Here is a 24,683-nt window from a genome sequence, read left to right as displayed (position 1 = left end):
AGGTCAGCTAGACTGAAGTCAGTTTTCTTTGTTTGCATTCCCTTTGTGAAAGAAAGGGTTAAGGTTAAACAAACAGCTAAGCAAGTGACTCCTGAAGCAATCTTACATGTGTGCCCCCCCCTCCTCAAAGCCTCAGTTTGCTTAACTACTCATTGCTTCATCGGTTTAAGGAAGATTACAACCTTCTGTAAATATTTTTTGCTCCTGAAACATCATCTTGACTGGACTGTGCTAATTCTCATTCAATTTGTTTGTTTGTCTTGTTTCTATCAGGTGGGGATCAGGGTGTTCTCAACAGCTTCTTCAGCGATTGGGCAACGGCAGACATTTCAAAACACCTTCCTTTCATTTACAACCTCAGCAGCATTGCCATCTACACCTATCTCCCAGCATTCAAGCAGTGAGTGAGAATTAACATGCTAGATTTCACAATGATTTCATTTTGGAAGTTGGTGTTACTGGCATATGGTCCTTGCTTTGAGGTGTTATTTGTTTGAGCTTTTGTATGAATGTTAGATTTTCTTGCAGATGTTATGTATTTGTCGTTTGCGTGAAGGTTGCCAACAGAAATCCTTTCTGTTCCTGGCCTTGCACATCAACTTCCTCCAAATACATACCGCCCTCCAAAAATAGTGGAGCTATTTTAGGGTCTTTACACAGAGCCTAAATGTCATTTAGAATAGTTTGTTGCATGATCTTTTTCCATGAGCCAACACGCTGTTCTCTGGCTAGTCGAGCTTCTATTAGATCTAATTTATATGTACAGTTTGAATCCGTAAGCCACAAACTGACAAATATCTTAATTCCTGTGACTAACTTCTGCTTTAATAAAAATTAGACCTTTTATAGGAGGCAGATTTTATCAGTGTTGAAGGAGTGTATTGGATATGATCGTAGTATAGTTGGCAGGTCACTTTTTAGCACTTCCGGTTGGCAAGTGTTTGGGATTTTTAAAACCTAAAGCGGTGGCGATCTGATCATTCCTCTTTCTCTTAGATACGGCCATGATGCCAAGGTTGTTCATTTCCTTGGCAAAGTTAAACCGTGGGATTACAGTTATGACGCCACAAGCAAAACATTAAAGGGACAGTCCCAGGATGCATCTGACATGCACCCAAACTTCTTGCTGCAATGGTGGGAGCTTTTCTCTTCTTCAGTACTGCCCCTCATGAAGGAGGAATATGGTGACCAACCCTTCCATTCCGGATGCATAGAGGTAGGCAACAGATCTTTCATATTGAATTTTAACAATATAATAGGCTTTTTATTTTTCTAAATGGCATGCACTAATCGTACAAAATGTGCGGTTGCAAAAAGGTTCATTGTCTACTGTGTAGTGATTTTCTGAAGTCCCTTTCAAACCAAGCAGTTTTCTGTTGGTCAACGCAGCGAATCTGCATGACTTCAACTAAATTTGTGTGGGGAATTTTCTCTCATGCAAAATTCTAGATTCTCTTGAAACAACTGGATTTTGTCCATGAAAATTTGACAAACAATGGTAAATGTGAAATTAAGACTTAAGAATGTGCATTAAATGGGCCTAATTTTGATTTTCCTTTTCTAACACTGAACACTTTAAATGAAGTTTACTTAAAAATAATGAAGTAATCTGATTTCTGAATTATTAGCTACATTTTTAATGGTAATTTTTAAAATAATCTGATTTGCCGAGTGAAAACCATTAAGTTTCAGTTCTTTGATCAGTAGTCCCATTTATTACTGCCTGGGAACGTTATAAATGGCTATGAAGGAGCCCTTATTACTAACTTAATAATTAACACTGGAGCTAAAACCAAACCAGTCATGCTGTAGTGGTAAGGTGACCAACTGTGCGTTTGGACTGTGCATCCTGGGTAAAGATGAGAAGGCGCGGTGATGCTAGTTCTCACTAAAACGCAAGTGGACATGCCCCAATAAGTGGGGGTTTTCAAACCATTATGGATGTTTTCAGCCTCATTATGCTCTAACCTTCTGCAGTCTAGATTTAGGGTTGGGACTTCATAATTTTAGCAAGTTGGGTAAAGGGATGTAAAAATGCCCACTGATTGGGAGGCAAAATCCAACTGTAAAATCACCTCAAATATGGGCCTAAAATAATTTTACAAAACACTTGCTGTGGTTTTGGGCCTCGTTCATGAAATTATTTAACTGAATCAATTTATAAAAACATAAGTTACATGGTGTATTATAGCCAACAGAGAGGCAACTATTGAAATATTGAGTTGGGTACGAATCTCTTCATGAATGACTTTCCATCAATTGACACTCAATGTACTGTACTAGTAATAAAAATGTAAATGCATACAAAAATCACAGAATTTTTACTTTATATAATTTAATTATTTTTTTTTTCCTTCAGAGTGATATTCACGTTGATGTGGCTCAGATGCACATATCCCATCATCCCCTTCCACCTCCGATGTCGTCTCATGAGCGCAAACAGAAGTGGGAACAGGGCCAAGCTGACTACATGGGAATGGACTCTTTTCAGAACATAGAGAAAAAGCTAGATTCCTTCCTAAAGTGACAAACTTGAAGGGAACGGATCATCAGATCTAGTTTTGTACTAGGGTACATATAGGCCATGAAATAACATTAAAAACTATTTAAAAAAATAAATAAAAATACATTCTCTAATTTTTATACCAGTCCAGATCATCTATGCAGCTCAACTACTCAACCTCTTACCCACTGTGATTGCAAGAGTTATTAGTATGACACAATATGGCACTTGCCTCATTTCCAGAGGAGTTGTGACACAAAACGACTTGGGCATCGTTCCTGATCTCACTGATCAAGACACTACACGAAGACATTATTTTTGTATTTATAATGCCATAATGTAAATGTTATGGTCCTACAACTTATTTGCCTTTTGTGTCTGTGAATATCAGAAGTGTTTTGAAGGAAAAAAAAAAGAGAAACATACAGCAAACAATACCAAACCTTGTAAATGTCAAATATACTGTTCGCCACTCCACACTCAATATTAATCTAATGACCGCCTTTGCAATGATATTGTGTTTACAAGAGACCGTGTGCTGCCAACTCGCTTGCATTGTTAATACTGGCTCTGATACACATCAGCAACTCTTATTGTGTGAACCAAGGCCACTCCGCTCTTGCCGACTGGGCAGTCACTCCCTGTACCAGAGATAAAGCACAAGGGTTTTGCTACACCTGGTTACAACTTCTGCTGGTAATACTGTTAATGCTGTAGCGGTTCATAACTAGTTTGCAACGTCTCTGTAACTTTACCCTCACCTGCAACATCTGAAATAAAGAACTAGTAAAAGTCCTAATTTACTGTTGTTAGAACCAGTTTAATCTTCCATGAACAAAGACAGCATGGTGTTTATTGTAATGAAAATAATCGGAACAACCATTTGAGATTAAACCAATATTGTGTACATGGGAGGGGGGGGAAGAGCAATCTTACTGAATAATTTCCAATGCAGTAAAAAAAAAAGTACCATCTATAATACAATCTGAAATGAATGGACAGCAATAAAGTTATCTTAATCTAAATTTCCATGAGGGCTCGGATCTCCTCAATTCGAGCCTGTTTGCGATCCTGTGGCTTTCACTCCGAAAGCTTTGTCCACAAGCTCCTGCTTCTGAATCTTCACCATGTTCTCCTCCACAGAGTCTTTCACAATAAACTAAATGCAATCAGAGAGAGGAAAGAGTCATCAGTGGCGAACTTCCTGTCTTGAAAGGCCAACCACTATAATTGAACAAATCATTTTATGTGCCACAGTAAATGTCACTTTTGAGTGTATCCAGTAACAATTACGTATAGACCAATTCTCACTCTTGTCTAGTTGCTTATTAGCATGCCTATTATTAACATTGGTTGTTTATTAGTACTTTATAAAGCACATATTCTGCATCCCTAATCCTACCCAATACCTAACTTAACATCTACTTTACTAACTATTGACCGCAGCAAATTAGGAGTTTGAGAAAAAAATTAGTTAATTGTTAATGGCGACAATTTGACATTAAAGTGACCGAATATTAATGTCTGATTAAAATGACTGCTACAACTGTGTGACCGTTTGAAAAAGTTCTTTCAGTCAATCCAGCCTTAGTTAGGCCTCAGTGTACTAGACAATTTTTTTTTTTACAATATAATTTATTTACTACAGAACTGTTGTGAATATGCCTTGTACTTTAATATTTTAGTAAAACTATTAGTAACTTTGAAGATTTTGTCTTGAACACACAGGATGAAAGCTTTCGCAAATGTTTTATCCGATAGTCAAATTTCCCACACAAGTTAAACTTACAAATTTAGATGAAAAAAACTAATGCAATGGGAGTCACGAACCTAGTCGCACTTGAGTAGAGCTCCGTACCGTACGCTTGACCCCTTTTTACTGATTTGTTTTTTTTTTTTCATTTTATTCATTAATAAACTTTCCCTGATGTCATACAATCGGAAACAGCAGGAGTTGTCTCCGTCGGCTTCTCCGATTAAGAAGAAATCCAAGCTACCGACCATGAGCGATATGATGGACAAGATGGCAAACACTGTTACACACTTTGAGGACATTCTAAGAACAGAGTTGATGGCGATGTGGAACGAGTTCGCTTCTCACATGTCAGATGTTCAGTCTCTACGCTCTAAACTGGATCTTCTTACAGGGGAGATGAGAGAACAAAAGAGTTGTCGCAGATCACAATAGACGAGTAGTCACGCTCGAGCAACAGGTTGTGGATTTACAGGATCGCAATAGGTGCAGCAATCTGCGTCTGATTGGATTGGCTGAAGGTTCCAAAAAGGACGACCCTATGGGCTTTTTGAAAAGATCGCTACCGACGTGGCTCGTCTCTGGCGGGCAAAGAGATTGAAGTGGAGCGAGAGCATCGCATGTACACAAGGCTCTCCTCAGATCGCACTAAACCACGGGTTTTCATCTTTAAACTGCTGCGGTACACTGACAGGGAGCTTCATTCTGCGAGCCGCCAGACTTCATGCCCCGGTGAAAACATCTGATGGAGCAACGCGGTCTTTCTTTCCAAATTTTTCTCCGGTCACCGCAAAAAGTGCATTTGCGCCAATTAGGAAGTCAAGTCAAGTCAAGTCACCTTTATTTATATAGCGCTTTTAACAATGTAAATTGTGTCAAAGCAACTGCACAATATCAAAATCAAAATCCTCTGGCCAACAAACCAGCAGTTCAATTTAACTGCAGCAAAGTCAGATTGTAAGGTCTCAACTAGTTCCAGTGGTCATTTGGTAATTCTGTATGTTGTCTGAGCGTTGGCATCCTCTTAGGTCCTCTGAGGGGTTGGCATTATCTTTTCTCAGGTGTTCGGTCATCTCAGATCATTTAGGGGTTGGATCCAGACTGAAGCTTCTGTAATTTCTAATTACCACGGGATGTTAATCCCGTGGCAGAAACAGAGACAAATAGAGACATAATTAGCGTAGCTGCTGTTCCATCTAAGCAAAAATGATTTGTTCAACCCAAGCTAAAGAATAATAATAATGTACATTTGATCAGATATACTACAGTACAAGATTATAAAATGCATTATGTGAATGCTTGGCTAAAGAGATGTGTCTTTAATCTAGATTTAAACATAGAGAGTGTGTCTGAACCCCGAACGTTATCAGGAAGGCTATTCCAAAGTTTAGGAGCCAAATGTGAAAAAGCTCTACCTCCTTTAGTGGACTTTGCTATCCTAGGCACTACCAAAAGTCCAGAGTTTTGCGACCTTAAGGAGCGGGTTGGATTGTAGCGTGGTAGAAGACAAGTTAGGTACGCAGGAGCTAAACCATTTAGGGCCTTATAGGCAAGTAATAATATTTTGTAAATGATACGGAACTGAATAGGTAGCCAGTGCAGAGACTGTAAAATTGGGGTAATATGATCATATTTTCTTGATCTGGTAAGAACTCTAGCCGCTGCATTTTGGACTATCTGTAGCTTGTTTATTGAAGATGCAGGACAACCAGCTAGCAGTGCATTACAATAGTCCAGTCTAGAGGTCATGAATGCATGGACTAGCTTTTCTGCATCAGAAACAGGAAGCATGTTTCGAAGCTTGGCAATGTTTCTAAGATGGAAGAATGCTGTTTTTGTAACATGGGAAATATGATTTTTAAAGGACAAGTTGCTGTCTAATATAACACCCAGATTTTTGACTTTAGAGGATGTGACAGTGCATCCGTCTAGTTGTAAATTGTAATCCAAGAGATTCTGTGTATTGTTTTTTGGTCCAATAAGTAATATCTCTGTCTTATCTGAATTTAATAGGAGGAAATTATTGGTCATCCAATCTTTTACATTTTTTACACAATCTATTACCTTAGATAGTTTAGAAGTTTCACCTGGTTTTGTTGAGATATATAGTTGAGTATCATCAGCATAGCAATGAAAACTAATCCCGTATTTTCTAATAATATTACCAAGAGGCAACATGTATATTGAAAATAGCAGAGGACCTAGGACAGATCCTTGTGGTACTCCATACTTTACTGGTGATAATTGTGATGACTCTCCATTTAAATGAACAAAGTGGTAGCGATCGGACAGGTATGATTTAAACCACCTTAAAGCCTGCCCTTGAATACCAATATGGTTTTGTAGTCGATCTATGAGTATATCATGGTCTATAGTGTCAAACGCAGCACTAAGATCAAGTAATACTAGCAATGAGATGCAGCCTTGGTCTGAAGCAAGAAGCAAGTCATTTGTAATTTTAACAAGTGCAGTTTCTGTGCTATGGTGAGGCCTGAAACCTGGCTGAAATTCTTCATAGAGATCATTTTTTTGCAAGAAGGAGCACAATTGAGCAGACACAACTTTTTCTAAAATTTTTGACATAAACGGAAGATTTGAAATGGGTCTGTAATTTGCCAGTTCATTAGAATCTAGTTGTGGTTTCTTAATAAGAGGCTTAATAACCGCCAGCTTGAATGGTTTTGGGACGTGACCTAAGGCTAACGATGAGTTAATAATATTGAGAAGCGGTTCTTCTGCTACGGGCAACAACTCTTTCAGTAGTTTAGTGGGTATAGGATCTAATAAACACGTTGTTGGTTTAGATGCACTGATAAGTTTATTTAGCTCTTCCTGTCCTATAGTTGTAAAGCACTGCAGTTTTTCTTTGGGTGCGATGAATGAAGCTGAAATACTAGACGCAGTAGAATCTACATTTGTTATTGTATTTCTGATGTTATCTATTTTATCAGTAAAGAAATTCATAAAATCATTACTATTAAATTGTGAGGGAATATTTAGATCGGGCGGTGTCTGTTTATTTGTTAGTCTAGCCACTGTGCTAAATAAGAACCTTGGATTGTTTTGGTTATTATCTATGAGTTTGCGGATATGCTCTACCCTGGCAGCTTTTAGAGCCTGTCTATAGCTGGACATACTGTTTTTCCACGCAATTCTAAAAACTTCCAAGTTAGTTTTTCTCCATTTGCGCTCAAGAATACGAGTTTCTTTCTTGAGAGAATGGGTATAACTGTTGTACCATGGCGCAGTACATTTTTCTCTAACCTTTTTCAATTTGAGGGGGGCAACAGCTTCTAATGTATTAGAGAAGATAGTGCCCATGTTGCTAGTTATTTCGTCTAGTTCATGTGTATTTATGGGTACACAGAGCAGTTGAGATAAATTAGGCAGGTTATTTGTGAATCTGTCTTTGGTGGCTGGAACAATAGTTCTGCCCAGACGATAACGCGGAGCCATATAATTAATATCAGTAATACGCAGCATGCACGATACAAGGAAATGATCAGTAACATCATCACTTTGAGGTATGATATCTATATCGGTAAGATCAAGTCCATGCGATATAATTAAATCTAGCGTATGATTAAAACGATGAGTGGGCCCGGTGACGTTTTGCTTGACTCCAAAAGAGTTTATTAGGTCAGTAAACGCAAGTCCTAACGCATCATTTGTATTATCAACGTGAATGTTAAAATCTCCGACAATTAGCAGTTTATCAACATTAACCAATAGATCTGAGAGGAAATCTGCAAATTCTTTTAGGAAATCTGTATATGGCCCTGGCGGTCTATACACAGTAGCCAGAGCAAGAGATAAGAGAGATTTATTTTGCATATCTAACAGTGTAACATTAAGCAGAAGTATTTCGAATGACTTAAACCTCCTGTATCCTGTTTTCTGAGTAACATTGAGAATATCACTATATATTGTTGCCACACCGCCGCCACGGCCAGTCTGACGGGGCTCATGTTTATAACAGTAGCTCGGTGGAGTAGACTCATTTAGACCAAAATATTCATTTGGTTTCAGCCAGGTTTCAGTCAGGCAGAGTACATCAAAATTATTATCTGTGATCATTTCATTTACAATAACTGCTTTGGGTGCGAGTGATCTAATATTTAGGAGCCCAAGCTTCAAAAATTGTTTTTGTTCATTTTATTTTGTGTTTTTCTGGTTTAATCACGATCAGATTTTTTCTAGATCCTGCATTAAATTTATATTTTGACCTCGCTATTCGGGGGACAGACACAGTCTGTATAGATTGGACAACGCGGGTACTTCTATCATTTAAGTGGGTAGAACAAAAGTCATTTGAGAATTGACTTACTAGTCAGATGGAGCGTAGCGTTCTGGAGATGTTGTCCGACAGGAGTTCCGCTCCGACTCTGCTGGGGTGCAGGCCATCAGCACGGAAAAGCCTAGGACGCTCCCAGAAAAGATTCCAATTATTTACAAAGAGCAGTTTCTGTTCTTTACACCATGACAATAACCATTCGTTTAAAGCAAACAGTCTACTGAACCTTTCGTGTCCTCGTCGATACGTCGGAAGTGGACCTGACACGATGATCTTCGCCGCGGGCGATGTGCTGCGTACCGTCTCGATCAGGCTCCTGTAGTCCCTCTTCAGTGTCTCCGTCTGCCGCAGCTTGATGTCGTTAGTCCCCACGTGCAGCACGACAGCCCCGATGCTCTCATCGCCCTTCAGGATCGCGGGTATCTGCGCAGAAACATCGAGAACACGAGCACCGGGGAAACAGTGTGTGTGCACTTTACCTTCAGCTAGCGTAGCACGGACGTGCCGGACGATGGAGCTTCCGACGATCACAGCGTCGCGTTCCGTCTCGCGGAGGGGAGCGAAGCGGTTCCGGGTGGAGATCTCGAAGACCGGAGGCGGCGAGGTTGTCCCCCTGGGCCTGGCTCGCGTCTTCCGCTGCTGTTGTTGCACCCAGGGTCCGTGGCGTCCCGGCGCCGGAGTGAAGGACATCTGTGAAGACCGCGTCCTGGGTGCACAGTGTCTGTATAGAGAAACGCACGGAGTAGAGGTGGTGGGAGTGTTATCAGCGTGCTGTATACTTACCCCGGACTTGTGAGCTTCAGCCCGGGATGTTTCCAGCGCGGCTCTCCTCTCTCTCAGCTGGGCCTGCTTCTCCACCAGGTCGCGGATCTGCTTCTCCACGGCCTCCAGCTCCAGCTGCACCGAATGCAGCTCGAACGTGTCCTCACCTGCACTCAAAGGTAGACACAAATCCGCCATTTAAGCAAATAAGAGTGAGACAAAGGCAATGTGTGTGAATAGAGTATTAGCAGTGTAAGCTAGATTAGCGGAAATGAGAGAAGCTAGCATCCAGAATTTTCTTCTTTATCCTGCAACGCTGAAGGTCATTCTCAATCAAGGTGAACCTAAAATGCTACACTCCCCAGAAGAAGCAGTAGTTTTTCTCAGATCCCATTCATCCACCAACTCTCAGTGAGCTTCAGCTGGACATTTGCTGTCTAATCGGAGAAGAGATGCTCTAAGGTGACTGTGTCTTTCACTGTTCACTTTTAATGTTCACTACTTAATTAGTTACTAGAAGTTCATAGTCGGCGGTGGACTGGGACAAAATTTCAGGCCGGGAAAACTCATCCAGGCCATCCCATACACCCACAACAAATTCTGAAACATGGACAGCCCTATTCGCCTATTTGTATGACCATCACATAAAAAGTCTTTAGTCAGGGCCGTGGAAAATAATTAAAAGTTCTCTTTTGAACTGCACCTTCACTTCCCTTTTCTTCATTTTCTCCAATATCTCTGTCACTCCCTTTTTTCTTGTACCTGTCACTTCTTTACCAGCAGGTCTACTGTTATTAACAGAAATGTTTACCATGTGTACAACCACCTCATTGCAATTTGTTTGCACAATGTTATTTCTCTTAAATTGACTTAAATACCCAAGATTTAACAAACCTATAATTCATACAAATGTTTTAGTTGTATTCTTTCTGTCTCTCTCTTTCCTTTTTTTTTTAAATTGTATTTATTATTTTTTTAATAGAGACACTACCTAGTCAATATGTGACTATGGGGCCAATGTTGGTGCTACAGTAATGTGCAGGGTTTTGTTGACGCCACGGACCATATTAAGGGGTGCTGGCAGATCAAGGTTTGTTCTGCCATAGTTCATGGGAATGTGTTTGTTTTTTTGAATAGTGATGGGAAGGGTGGGGGTGGGGGGTGGTTTAATGGTAGACTCAACTGGTTTTATTTTCAAACTTGTATTTTGTCTTATTATGTAGTAATTCTGTTTGATATCTATGACCGACCTTAATATTCTGAGTTGTGATATTAATGGCCTAAATGGCCCTCACAAACGTACAGGTTTTCTGGATCTTTTGCGAAGAAGAAAGCTTGATATAGTGTTAGTTGAAGAATCCCATTTGAAAGAGGAGGCTATACACAGGTGTAATAAGTTTTATGAAGTATCTCACTCTTCATATCATATCTTCGGATACTAAAACCAAGGGTGTCCTAATATTGGTGTGGAGCACTTTAAATATGACTATTTTAGATAAAGGTTGTGATACAGATGGTAGAATAACACATATAAAAACAATAGTGGAGAATAGGAATATTGTATTTCTTTCAGTTTATGCCCCTTGTACTCCTGACCCTACTTCTTTCTCTGTTTTGTCAACCTATGTCTTGACACGACCTATCTCTTCAGCAATGTGTAACCTCATCCTCATTGGTGGATAGCTGGCGTTTATTAAATCCTAGATTAAAATTTTTGTACATTTTGTATATCTAATTGTCATACCATTAAAATTCTAATGGTAACCGAATTTTTTTTTAATCCAAAAAGCAAATTAATCTTCCTTCAAACTGGTTCTATTTAAAATACAAAAACTTGTGTAATCCCACGTTGGCTATCTGTAATAAGAAGCACATTTAAAACTGGAATATAATTTAATTTCATTCACATGTGTTTCATAAACACAATCCTTTCTGGATTACAATCCGCCATCAAAATGATACATTTAATTATTCCAGCTGCTGTAGAAAAGGCTATAAACGATCTGCCACCTGCAGGATCCTCACGTGCGATAGTTTACTAGCCGGGACAACTTCTTTGTTTACAGACGTGACGTAATGACGCAGAGCCATGCTCGAATTTCCCGCGAAAACCTACTCGTACCACTAAAATTAGAAAACATTATTATAAGCTAACTGTTGTGAATCGAGCTAAAGTAAGGCAATAGTTTTTAACACTGGCTGGTTACGTACTTGCTCAAATATTGATTTCAGATCATTTTTAACCAAAAAATGTTACGGACTGCAGCTTTAATAAAACATTTATTTATCTATATTAATATTAATTAATTTTTATTATTATAATTTATTTTTTTAAGTCTACCAGGGGGTGGGATGGGTTGGGTTCTAAATTTGTACAGCTGCTTTTGTTTTATAGTACTGTTCCCGGAAGTAAACAAACAGTAGTTAAAAAAACAAACTAATGCATTTCAGTCAATTATTGGTTTAATGACAGTTAGACTGAAGTCTCACAAATCTAATGAATAATGCAATTGTTTAACTAGTTAAGGGTTAGTTCACGTAAAAATGAAAATTAGCCCGTGTTTTACTCAAAGCATTTTTGATGTAATTCGACTTTCAGACGAATACAATCGGAGTTATTTTAAAAATTGTCCTGGCCTCTCCAAGCCTTTCAATGGGGTACGCGGGTGTTTTTTGTCAACAGTTCAGAAGACATGAAATTAAGCGCACGCATCCGTAATAAAACGTCCCTCACATGCTCCGGGGGGGGGTGAATAAAGGACTCATGTAGCGAATCCATGCGTTTTTGTGAGAAAAATATCCATATTTCAAACGTAATAAACACTTTTTTTTCTCACTCCTGCTGACTGTCATATGCGGAAGACATCCAGGCGATTGATGTAGGACATATGCATCGCATGAGCGCCTCTGAGATATGCACGAGCATACTTTAGCAAAGGAAAACCAGTCTCCTCTTGGCTTATATCAAAATCCTTTGGCATTTTTCTCTACAAATCCTCATTTTGTGCTTCTAATTCATGACTAGCGTTCTATTTTGTTCTCTCTCCGCATTCCTTTCAAACCACCTATGCAAAAATAATTTATTCCTAGAGGTAATGATTGTCTTTTACATTTTGCAAGGTAAATGTAAGCTTTGAAAAAGTCTCTAATACAAATTAATAACAAAAAGAATGACTTTTTTTCTGGTATAGCTTCCCGCTGTAATCTTTGAATATGTCCTAAGGAAAAAGGAAGAAAATTTGAACTATTGTTTAGTTGTTTCTATGTTTGTTTGTTTTGTTTTTTTCCCTATTTGGTTATTTGTTTTATTTATTTATTTTTCTCCTCTTAAACACTGATCTGCAGTTTAAGATTGCTCTTATATTTTGTTTATCAAATCAAATCACTTTTATTGTCACATCACCACAGCACATGTGCCTTCGTGAGTGAAATTCTTGAGAGCGTGCTCCAGACAGTGCAGAAACAATTTACATATAGACATTACCATACATACGTACAGACTTATACAGATGACAATGTGTAATATACACATACATATACTCAGTACACACAGTGTACTATTTGACAGACATACAGTTACCGATACACATTATACACAGTATGTAGTACACATTCTACGTTATATACACACAGTAATATGCGAAGATGCAGCAGATTATATATAAACCGGACGTGCAAATGTCATGGATGTGCATTGGATGGTATCCAGTGCTGGCAAAAAGATTGTTGTATTTGTGCAGTAGTGTACTGGTAGTCCAGTTTTAACTGTATGGAATTAAAGTGCAGTGCGTGGTATATTGTAAAGTGGGAGTGTGCTGTAGGGTGTATTAGTTTTGACTGTTTATCTGGATTTACTTGTTAATATTTTTGTAATGTTCAATTAATTCTTCTTTGATTAAAAAAAAAAAGACAGTCAGCACAAGTGAGAAAAAAAATGTTTATTAAATTTGAAATATGGATATTTATCTTACAAAAATGCATGGATTCGCTACAGGAGGCCTTTATTCACCCCCCAGAGCCGTGTGAGGGACATTTTGTTACGGATGCACATGCTTTATTTCACGTCTTCTGAACTGTTGACAAAAAACACCATGGCTTACGCCAGTGCTTCTCAAAGTCCGGACTCCGGTCCGGATCCGGAGGGAATTCAATCCGGACCCGCTTCTATTTCATATTTCAAGAACACTAATTATATTTCCTACTTTGATAAACGCACGTTAAACTTGTAAATCATTTGTTTATTTATTCTTATTTTTTTATGTCTTTTGGAGATGGTCCGAAATTGCAGGCGAGATATTGAAACGTTTCCTTCATGACATTTGTTGTCATCATGACATCCAGTGAGCGTATGACGTTTGACGTAATCGGGCGACATTTCACCGCTAATATTTAAATTTTTTGTTTTGTTTTGCTATCACTTATATTATGGCAATTTGTCTTATAGCAGTGCCCAGTGTATACATTTATTTGTGGCGGCTTGTCACAATATCAAAACTGACCGCTACAAATAGATTTTCCAAAAGGCTTATACTTCGTTGAATAAACTGAGCACTGCGCGTTTCAAAAATAAAATGCTGCGCGGGTGTTTTTATATGACTGTATCTTTTAAAAGAACCGTCCGTTTTCTTCAGAAAAGCTCTGATGTCAATTTTCATTTGGTCTTTCCTGTAATGGCTGATAAAGTAGCGCTTATTTGATTACAGTCGTTACCGGGGAAACAGCTATATATCACGCCCCAACAGCGCCTCCTGCTGGCAGAGAATCAACTTGCATTTGCTAGTCTGCGGGAAACACTGGTGTCTGTCAGCAAACATAAACAAAAAAGCATGCTTCAGAACTGTTTTGAGAAGGTGCTTAAGTTTTGAGCCATGTATTATTACTATGAATTAGGCTACTACTACTACTATTACTATCTTGTGCCCTGCAATAACCATTTACGCAAACTCTCTTTTGATATAAAGGGAAAAAAAGAGAAAATCGGCCCAAAAAATCAGCATCATATATCGGCCATAGGCTGCCCTGATTTCTAAATATCGCCATTGGCCAGAGAAAAAACATTATAGGTCGACTTCTACTGCTGACACTTAAATTAATTGTTTTGCCACTTTTGCACTTGTTATTAACGTATTTTGAATGCAAAGGGAACCTTTTTTTTTTTTAAATGAGTGTTTATTTGTTATATGTTATGTATGTTTATTAAAAACACGTTTTGTAATAACCAATTGTTCCGGACCTTTGACACTGATGAAAATTCAGATTTGGACCTTTGAATGTAGACTTTGAGAACCCCTGGCTTACGCCATTGTAAGGCTTGGAGGGGCCAGGACAATTTTTAATATAACTCCGACTGGATTCGTCTGAAAGAAGACCGTCATATACACCTAGAATGCTTTGAGGGCGAGTAAAACAGGCTAATTTAAATTTTTGTTTTACTTTAACAGTAAGATTCACCCCAAAAACGAAAATGGTCATTTACTCACCCTCATGCCAAATCACAAACCTGTATGACTGACTTTTGTTTTCCACAGAAGAAAGTCATACAGGTTTGGAACGCCATGAGGGTCAGTATACCAGTGCCAGAGACATCACACCCTCAAAAGATGTAACAATTTTCCTCAGCTGTACAATTTTTGAAGTCTAGACTTTTTGTTGTTCTATTTTGGTGTTTATTTTGAGGGCAATCTCATGCCCTCATTAATGTTGAGTGTTATAGTCAATGTATTAATAAGGAAGCCATTAATATCATGTTCTGTTACATTTGTGGGCACAGTCTTACCACAGAGAAAAACGTGAAGCGTGTAATAATAGCCGTTGGGATCAGCGCTATCATTCCTCTGCGCGCCTGCCATGGCATAAATCAAATACTGTACCTACCTTAGTGATCACCACATCTCTGCTCTGGCCCAGTCTATGACATCTGTCAACATACTGATCCACTGCAGGATTCCAGGCCTGAACAAACAGTACACAAAAAAAGCACAAATGAGCTCTCTGAGTGAATATAAGAGTCAATTCAATCCCATTATAGATGTATGAACACACACAATCAGTGACATTACCACCACCTAGTGGCAGACACTATTCTGGGAGAATGTAACTCACTCGATCCATTATGAAGACGTGGGAAGCAGCGGTCAGATTAAGCCCAACACCTCCAGCTTTGAATGACAGTAACATGATGGTGGGACTTCCTGGAGAGGAATCTTGAAAATCCTGAATGGCCTTTGCTCTGGTCTTCTGAGCCATAGAGCCATCCAGTCGTGTGAAAGAGAATCCATATTCCCTGCAGACAGCAGCAGTGTCAGCACACTGGACCACTAATGGCTGCTGCTTCCAGTATGTAGTACAGTCTGTTGTTTATAGTAGCCTCAGCAATGAAAACTACCTCAAGGGAACCTCTATAAGATCCATAAACCTGGTAAACTGAGAAACCACAAGACTCTTCACAGTGGGGTCGTCATTGCGGAGCTTCAACAGGTTGCTCAAAGCATTCACCTGCATAAAGAAAATTACTGAAATATGGTTACTCATAATGACCAAAACTAAAACCTCTTTAGCCTCAAGTAGGGCTGTCAAATGATTAAACGCGATTAATTGCATACAAAATAAAAGTTTGTTTGCATAATAAACGTGCTTGTGGTGTGTAATTATTAAGTATATATAAATACATACACATTCATGTATATACTTATGGAATATTTATATGTACATTTATATTTTTATATAATTTATATAAATACAAAAAATATTTCATATATAAATAACATTTTTCATAAATATATACATGAATCTGTGTGTATATATTTATATACATAATAATTACACACCACAAGCACACGTTTATAATGCAAACACAAACTTTTATTTTGTATGTGATTAATCGCGATTAATCATTTGACGGCCCTAGCCTCAAGAAACTAAAAAAGCGTCAATGTTTACCTATCTCACCCATCTTTTTTTGGATTGCTCTGAAACCATTTTCCACATTTTTGTTTGTTTACCTATATATATAGTGTTGGGGGTAACGCATTACAAGTAACGTGGGCTATGTAATCAGATTACTTTTTTTAAGTAACTAGTAAAGTAATGCATTACTTTTTAATGTAGAAGGAAATATCTGACTTTTTCAAATAAGTAACACCAGTTACTTTTTTTCTCCATGTGTTGACTTACAGCTCTTGTGTTGCCATGTTGAGCGAAATTGGGAGTAAGTGCAGAGGCGTTGTGTGTGCTGTGTGACACGATGTCACACAATCCTTCAGAAATCATGCTAATTTGCAGATTTGGTGCTTGAGAAACATTTCTTATAAACGTTGAAAACAACTGTTCTGATTAATAGTTTTGTGGATAATGGGATTAATTTTTTTGTGATCCTTTGATAAACAGTTCAAAAGAACATTTATTTTAAATTGAAATCTTCTGCAACATAAATGTCTGCAACATCAATGTCCCACCCTTAACAGTCACATGGTGGAAAAAATAACATGCATAATATCTATAAATGTTAAATTTACTTTGGAACTTGATCGCCAGTTCTCCCCAGTGGCTGCTCCAGCCTGCATTTCTTCTCCAGGATACTCCACCAGCTCTTTGGTCTTGATCTGAGCACGACCCAGGGGACATCTGGCCTGCTCCTGTGAGACAGTAACAAATAATATCCAGAAACGACAATACATATCAGGACTCTTCAGGGAAACTCTGAAATACTGAAACAATGCTGACCTTCTCCGATCGGATGACCTCACAGATGCAGGGCCTGCAGTACACATGAGCACAGTAGGTGATGACAGGCTGACGTAGGGAGTCTAGACAGATGGCGCACTCCTCGTCTGAGCCAGAGTTCAGCACCAATGTGATCTTATTGATGAGACGCTCCCGCAGCTCACTAGGGGTCCCAGGATCATCTAACACACATCCAAAACATTTGTTTCCCCAAAGACACACAACACAACTGATTGAGGAGCTGCTGCTGTAGTGGTTAAGGCTGCAGTCCGTAACTTTTGGCGCTCTAGCGGTTAATAAACAGAACTGCGTGTGTCTTGCAGAAGAACATTGTAGCCGGAGCTACTTCTCTCGGTTTATGTCTATGATGAATCATGCAGGTACTGGGCTACTGCACGGTGGCACCTACCCAAACCAGTCTAAAATAGTCCGAACATAAACACTTATTATAGGCGTACCGTAGTGATTCAGGACAAGCCAAAAACACGGTTTGGAAAATGGATTCATGGTGTTCTCACTTATTATATAAATTTAGTAAATTTTGAACACAAAAAAGTTACGGACTGCAGCTTTAAAGCATAGAATGGATCTGTACTTAATAATAATTTCATGTAATAGTAATTATATAAATTTAATCAGCAACTGTTTAATCTCTAATTTATACCTGCCCCTGTGTATTTGCCCAGGAGACTGGGGTGACAGCAGTACTGCCTCAGTCGAACCAGGATTTGCTCTTCAAAGTGAGCAAAAGTGCGCCCACCTGCCGTTGATCTTCCTGCCCTCCTTCCTGATCTGTTCGTACTCCTCCCTCTCTTCCTCGGAGAGAGTCACATGCTGCACAAACACTCTCCGTTCAGGTAACTGCACCAGCATGCGCCCGGCCACTTTACTGTTCTTAGGTCGCCTCAGTGTGATGCCCTTTACCAGTGCTCGCAAGTTCCTGAAAACACATTTACAGTATACGGATGCATTGAAATTCAATTCAGTGCATTGAAGATGTGGTTTGGGATACAGCTGCTGTTAACATACTTAAGTCCAACTCTGTCGCCCATGGTCACAGGTCTCTGAATGATTCTGTTCCACCACTCCTTCACATCAAAATGCTTCAGCTTCAAGAAGGACATCAGCATGTAGAGATCCTTCAGGGATTTCTGAATGGGGATTCCTGAGAAAAATTCAAATGATGGACTTCATGGGCATTAAGATAAATAATCTGTCCTTTTGGTAGGATTTAAAAGGCAAAACATCACAGAAATGAAGAAATAATCCAGGACTGAGACTGTGCCAGTAATCGTGTAAGCTTTTATGTGAACATAGCTGACAGGATCCACCTGCGCTCTGACTGCAGCTCCAGTACAGCTTTACTCTGAAGAGCGTTAGGGTTTCTGATGACGTGACCCTCAGCCAGTTCACTTTGTGCAGAGGACTGCTGGCTTTGTTCTGCAGTGGGTTAAAGTTACTTTTTTATTTCACCATCTATCCAGAGCTTTAACAGAGTGTCTATTTACAATAAGAGCAAATAGTCTGTCTTGTTGGCGAAACTTATTTACACAAACTCCGTCAACCATTGTCTAGTTTTACCAAAAATTACATAAGAAATGAAGCCAGTAACTGGGACAGTGTTGTGAAGAGTACAGACAGTGGATTTGGCTTTTAATGCAGCCGACCCAAGTTCAAATCCAACTTTTTCCAATCCCAATCGTCTTCCTTTTCCCATCACATATCAGCTGGGAGAGGTGTTTATTTTAAATAAAAGAAATTATTCAATAGATACTATTTACACTAAGTGCAAATAGCTAAAGATTATATTTACACTATGTTAAAATAGCAGGATTTTTTGCTATTTATACTGCTTATGGCAATTATCTACACCTCAGTATTGCATTTCATTATAAAACAGTATGCAATAACAATATATGGAGTGTAAATTATAATTTTAATATCCCACTTTATTGGGACAATCAAGCCCTTCCTACACCTACCTGATACTTTATTTTCAACTTTTCGATTATTTCCCTAATTTTTGTTGAAAATAAATGCCTTTCCGATGTGATATGAAATTGGAAAAGGGAGGAAAAAAAGTTCGGCAAAAGGCAGATTTGAAGATCACATCTAAAGCAAGTTACAGCAAGCGTTTTATCACCTACACCACTGGAGCTGTAAAGGGGGAAAGGTATTTAACAGACCAGATATGATGTTCTCACGTTGATAGGATGGCCTGCATATCAGCCTTGACTCATGTAGCTCATATTTTTTCTGTGCTCAAAAATACTGCATTCTTCATTTGGACGTTTGAGGACATTATTATTAGCATGAGGCTGTGTTTTAAATCCACTCACCCCAAAATCTGATGAAAGCACATTGTATGTTGTGAGAACCACATCTTGCTCAGACAGAAATTTGACAACCCACAGAGATTCCTGTTAAACTCTCTCATCCAGTAATTAACCACCTGAAGAAATGGTCAAAGTTACACCCACCAGGACCCTTCTTTGCTCTCTTTTTTGCAGGCACAACCTGTGAGGAACTGCACTCCAGAGCGGCAGCAAAGTCCACATCATCCAGCAGAACCACTCCTAGGATTGAGAGAATGAGAATGTTAGCTGTGTCTGAAAGTATATCTAACACTAAAGAAAGTCTGCCTTTCAGTTTACCTGAGAAATGAAAAGACAGGAAGTAATGGTACCTTTCTTGGTGTTGGCAGGCTTTTTAGCAGTTTTCTTTGTGGTTTTTGCTATAAGAAACAAAAAATACATGATACAAACATCAAAATGATGAATATTAATATCATTTTTGCATGTTTCTGTAAAAAGGACTTACACTAATGTTCAAAAGTTTGGGATTAGTTTTTTTGTTTAAAAACATTACAACAAAGAATCCTGAAAAAAAAAGATCATGGTTTCCACAAAAAATATTAAGCAGCAACTGTTTTCAATATATAATATAATATAATATAATATAATATAATAATAAGATGAAATGTTTCTTGAGCACCAAATCAACATATTACAATGATTTCTGAAGGATCGTGTGACACTGAAGACTGAAAATTCAGCTTTTCCCTCAGAAGATTTAATTACATTTTAAAATATATTACATTAGAAAAGTTATTTTAAATTTCACAATACAACTGTTTTTACTGAATTTTTGATTAAATAAATGCAGCTTTTTTGAGCATTCTTTTAAAAATATTTTAAAAATCTTGCCAACCCCCAAACAGTAGTGTACATTGCATCAAGACTCAAAATAGAAACAACCTTTCTTCTGAGGTATAACTTCCTCAATGGTGTCAGCATTGACATCATCAGCATGCAGTCTTTTCAAATGGGATGAACTCACTGGTTCATAAGATTCTTCATGGTCTTCACATATTAATATGACTGTATGGGTTAGTATTTTTACAACACATGTAACTTAATAAATACATATATACAGTATTTTTTAAGTTTTTCACTTCAGAATGGATTGGAGTTTTACAGATTTACATTTTTTACCTTTTGAGGTTGATTTCATTCTGGAAGTTGAAGATTATCCTTCCTGAAAAGTGATATTTTTGATATGTTAATAAGTAAACTCTTGCTTCAGGACATTCAAGGTCCTAATAATCCATTATAAAAAAGCTTTAATTCTACACATGCTTTTTTCTGTTTAAGAAATATTTCTTGATCTTACGCATTGTTCCAGTGGTAGAGGTTTCCCATTGTGGAAATTAGAGACTATCAAGGCAATGATGGTGAGGGTTTTTCCCTGAAACACAGCATAAATGTTCTGAGCACTAGTAGGGCTTACTGAGCACTAAAAGAACAACACCCAGTCTAAGTTCATCTCACCAGCCCCATGTCATCAGCCAAAATCCCACCAAGCACTTTCTCTGGCCTTTCCTTTACAGCAAAGTTAGTGAGAACGTTAAAGTAGAAGCCACTCTTCTCCTCCCAGAATGGGGGCAGATCGTTGCTGTTCTCACGAGAGGTCATCCACGAGAGCGCCTGTTTCTGATGGGGGAGCAGGGAAGTGCACACCGCCTGTACAGACAGACATTAACAGAGACATCTGTAACTGACTGATGGATGAGATTGACAGTAAAAAAAACAGCTGTGTATTCTTTCTGTGCTCTGACCTCTGCTGGCTCCATTTCTCTGGTTTTATCCTCCATTAAATCATCAAATAGCTTGTCAAAGGCATTCTTCAGCTGATAGGATGTAACAAAAATAAAGTTTTATTAGCCAGCTCATTTAAATTATGAAAAAGCATCATAATCATATAGATTGGTGGTTCTCAACTGGTGTGTTACAGCTCTGTTTGGTCATAAACAGCAAGGAAATGCAACTACGTTATCCAATAAAACAAAATTATGCAAGGAAAAAGAAAATATGATACACACTACATTGAATACTACTACATAAAACATGTTTGTTTATACAGACATTTTTGTTGATACTGTGTGGAAAAAAATAATTCTGAGAACAATAATTTATCTTGACATCTTATACTAACATCTGTCACAAGAAATTGACCTCTTCTATAGTCAAAGGAATGGCAGATATTTTTGAAGACAAACCGAGCAGGTCTCTACCCAAAGACGTTTGTGTTGAGTACCCTAAGATAATAAAATATTAATTATTATGTGTTCACCAAAGAACATTAAGTAGCAAATAAACAAATGAGTGAACCTTTGAACTCGGTGCCAAGTTTGAAACTATGGCGTCTCATCTGAATATGCACAGCTTCTCGGTTCTCCTCTTTGCCCCAGAAGGTGAGGTTTACAGGCATCGACAATTTATTTGTCTCTCCATATGGCACAACCCTATTAGGGAGATCAAACACAAAAGTAATCTGTTGCAATGAATTTGCAATAAACAACATACCCAACAATTCTGTAGAAAAGACAGAAACTACTCTACCCTTCCACTCTGGCCAAATTGTTGTCCATAATGTAGGCCATCGGGGCAGCCAGCTCTTTCTTGATGTGCCCGACCTGACTTCCATACACATTGGCCACCATCACTGCATTTCGGTCATAGGGATTCTGCGGCTGCCTCACCAAGGACACCATCTCTCCTCTATTGACCTACAACACATCACGGTCAAACAATATTCTGGTTATCAAATTAAATTAAATCCATGATAGAATTATTCTGTTTTACTTTAACCGCTAGAGGGCAATACAAGTACATCTAAAAAAAAAGTTCATTTTTTCTTGTAACTTATTTCAAAAAGTGAAACTTTCCTATATTTTAGATTCATTACATGTAATGTAAAACATTTCAAAAGTTTTTTTTGTTTTAATTTTGATGATTAGAGCTAACAGCTCATGAAAGTCAAAAATCGGTATCTCAAAACATTAGAATATTTACATTTGAGTTTCAATTAATGACCATCCCTACAGTATACATTCTGGGTATCACTTGTTCTTTGAAACCACAATAATGGGGAATGCTGCTGACTTGGCAATGATCCAGAAGACGAACATTGACGCCCTCCACAAAGAGGGTAAGTCACAGAGGGTCATTACTGAAAGGTGTGGCTGTTTACAGAGTGCTGTATCAAAGCATATTAAATGCAAAGTTGACTGGAAGGAAGAATTTGGGTAGCAAAAGGTGCACAAGCAACAGGGATGACCGCAAGCGTGAGAATACTGTCAAGCAAAGTTGATTCAAACACTTGGGAGAGCTTCACAAGGAGTGGACTGAAGCTGGAGTCAGTGCATCAAGAGTCACCACGCTCAGACCTCTTCAGGAAAAGGGCTACCAAGACACTTCTGAACCAGAGACAACGTCAGAAGCATCTTACCTGGGCTGTGGAGAAAAAGAACTGGACTGTTGCTCGGTGGTACAAAGTCCTCTTTTCAGATGAAAGTCAATTTTGCATTTCATTTGGAAATCAAGGTCCCAGAGTCTGGAGGAAAAGTGGAGAGGCACAGAATCTATGTTGCTTGAAGTCCAGTGTGAAGTTTCCACAGTCAGTGATGATTTGGGCTGCCATGTCATCTGCTGGTGTTGGTCCACTGTGTTTTCTGAAGGCCACAGTCAACACAGCCATCTTTTAGAGCACTTCATGCTTCCTTCTGCTGACAAGCTTTATGGAGATGCTGATTTCATTTTCCATCAGGACTTGGCACCTACCCATACTGCCAAAGGTACCAAAAGCTGGTTGAATGACCATGGAGTTACTGTGCTTGATTGGCCAACAAAGTCACCTGACCTGAACCCCATAGAGAGTCTATAGGGTATTGTCAAGAGGAAGATGAGAGACACCAGACCCAACAATGCAGATGACCTGAAGGCCGCTATCAAAGCAACCTGGGCTTCCATACCACCTGAGCAGTGCCACAGGCTGATTGCCTCCATGCCATGCCACATTGATGCAGTAATTCATGCAAAAGGAGGCCCAACCAAGTATTGAGTGCATAGAAATGAACATACTTTTCAGAAGCCTGACATTTCTGTTTAAAATATCCTTTTTTTTATTGATCTTATGTAATATTCTAATTTTCTGAGACACTAAATTTAGGGTTTTTATTATCTGAAAGCCATAATCATCAAAATTTCAAGAAATAAAGGCTTGAAATATTTCACTTTGTGTAATGAATCTATATAATATATGGGTTTCACTTTCTGAAATGAGTGTCAAAAAATATTGACCTTTTTCATGATATTCTAATTTTTTGAGATGTACCTGTATACACTGTACGATGGGTCACCTGTTCCTGTCAGCTGATAAGCATGCCAGAAAAATTACGCGAGATGCCGGGAGAAAATAGTTTATGGTGCATGTTGAATTGCAAAACACAATACTGCAATCTTGTAAATTTTCATTAAACTAAACTGACCCAAAGACATGTAGTAGCTGTGTGGAAAATGCTTATTTTTTCTGATGAGTTAAATCAGTTCAGTTTCTATCTATTTATCTATCTGTGTGTGTGTGTGTGTATGATTCCTACCGTTCCAGAGTAGTAGCGCAGACCAACAACAGTGCCTTGAATTGATCTAATATGAACATTCTCCTCTGGCAGGTCCTGCGCTGAATCCTGTTAAATTTGCTAGTTCTTGGGATATGGTCATTGTGGAAATCCAGGAAATCTATGAAGGCTGGTGATGGAAGACAGCAGAAATGAGTAATTTTAGAGGTGACATCAATTCAACACATTGGGAGTAGAGTACTGTAGCAGGTTTGACTTTAGACTAGAGTTGACTAGGGAACATCAATAATAATATTAATTTCACAAATGAATCTGACAGCTGTTGTTTTTACCGTATCGTGGAGAGGCGTGGAATGGTTGTGAGGAGCAGCAGGACGTTTACTTAAATAAAACGACACATAACTGTAACATAAATAGTAGTTAAAAGGAAAATGCTTAATTCAACTAGAATGAACTCTGGTCATAACAAGCGAAGACGGATTAAGTTAAACAGTTTAGCTGCAGGCCACACTCACCTCTAGACTCCACTACATAAAAGTGTGCTGCAAACTGACCTAAATACAAATGCTACACGAGGGATTAATTGTACAGTGATATACGGGTTTATTGTACACCATAGGCTGTCAAATTTTGATTAGCAGTATCTGTCAGTGCCGCGAGTGTTTTGAAACAGCACGCTTATTTCTTCTTCCTCAGCTTTTTGGCGGGTGGCTTCAACAGAAAAGTGCAT

The 24,683-nt window shown here is 38.6% G+C and overlaps 2 protein-coding genes and 1 pseudogene across 4 annotated transcripts in view; 1 reads left to right on the top strand and 2 right to left on the bottom strand.

The window, feature by feature from the left end:
* LOC306880758 (glycogenin-1-like) overlaps positions 1-4,054 on the top strand; it is a 12,535-nt gene extending 8,481 nt beyond the window's left edge. The window contains exons 5-7 of the mRNA XM_079434499.1: positions 274-400; positions 997-1,216; positions 2,360-4,054. Of these exons, the coding sequence (XP_079290625.1) occupies positions 274-400; positions 997-1,216; positions 2,360-2,527 (515 nt within the window). The 3' untranslated portion in view covers positions 2,528-4,054. The remainder of the gene's footprint in view (positions 1-273; positions 401-996; positions 1,217-2,359) is intronic.
* On the bottom strand, positions 3,524-24,683 carry LOC306881562 (helicase-like transcription factor; annotated as a pseudogene). The gene is made up of 24 exons (XR_013785898.1): positions 24,630-24,683; positions 23,975-24,061; positions 21,936-22,102; positions 21,705-21,838; positions 21,627-21,631; positions 21,529-21,585; positions 21,152-21,223; positions 20,865-21,056; positions 20,707-20,781; positions 20,529-20,548; positions 20,292-20,350; positions 19,721-19,768; positions 19,515-19,610; positions 19,374-19,421; positions 18,356-18,474; positions 18,064-18,203; positions 17,799-17,974; positions 17,699-17,767; positions 17,035-17,216; positions 16,827-16,946; positions 15,698-15,807; positions 15,415-15,595; positions 15,187-15,264; positions 3,524-3,662 (listed from the first exon to the last, which is right to left on the bottom strand). The product of XR_013785898.1 is annotated as a helicase-like transcription factor (transcript).
* On the bottom strand, positions 5,083-9,376 carry LOC306880760 (uncharacterized protein). Of its 2 annotated transcripts, XM_079434503.1 has the most exons (3): positions 8,777-9,376; positions 8,584-8,674; positions 5,096-5,366 (listed from the first exon to the last, which is right to left on the bottom strand). In XM_079434503.1, exons 1-2 carry the CDS (start codon positions 9,238-9,240, stop codon positions 8,587-8,589), a joined length of 552 nt encoding a protein of 183 aa, XP_079290629.1. In that variant the 5' UTR covers positions 9,241-9,376; the 3' UTR covers positions 5,096-5,366; positions 8,584-8,586. The 2 variants fall into 2 exon arrangements, with proteins under 2 accessions (XP_079290628.1, XP_079290629.1); XM_079434502.1 differs by having other exon boundaries at positions 5,083-8,674.

The sequence above is a fragment of the Barbus barbus genome (genome assembly GCF_936440315.1).
Source record: "Barbus barbus genome assembly, chromosome: 15".
NCBI classification, from domain to species: Eukaryota; Metazoa; Chordata; class Actinopteri; order Cypriniformes; family Cyprinidae; genus Barbus; species Barbus barbus.
Note: the sequence above shows the minus strand (reverse complement) of the source record. Positions and strands in the feature narration are given on the sequence as shown.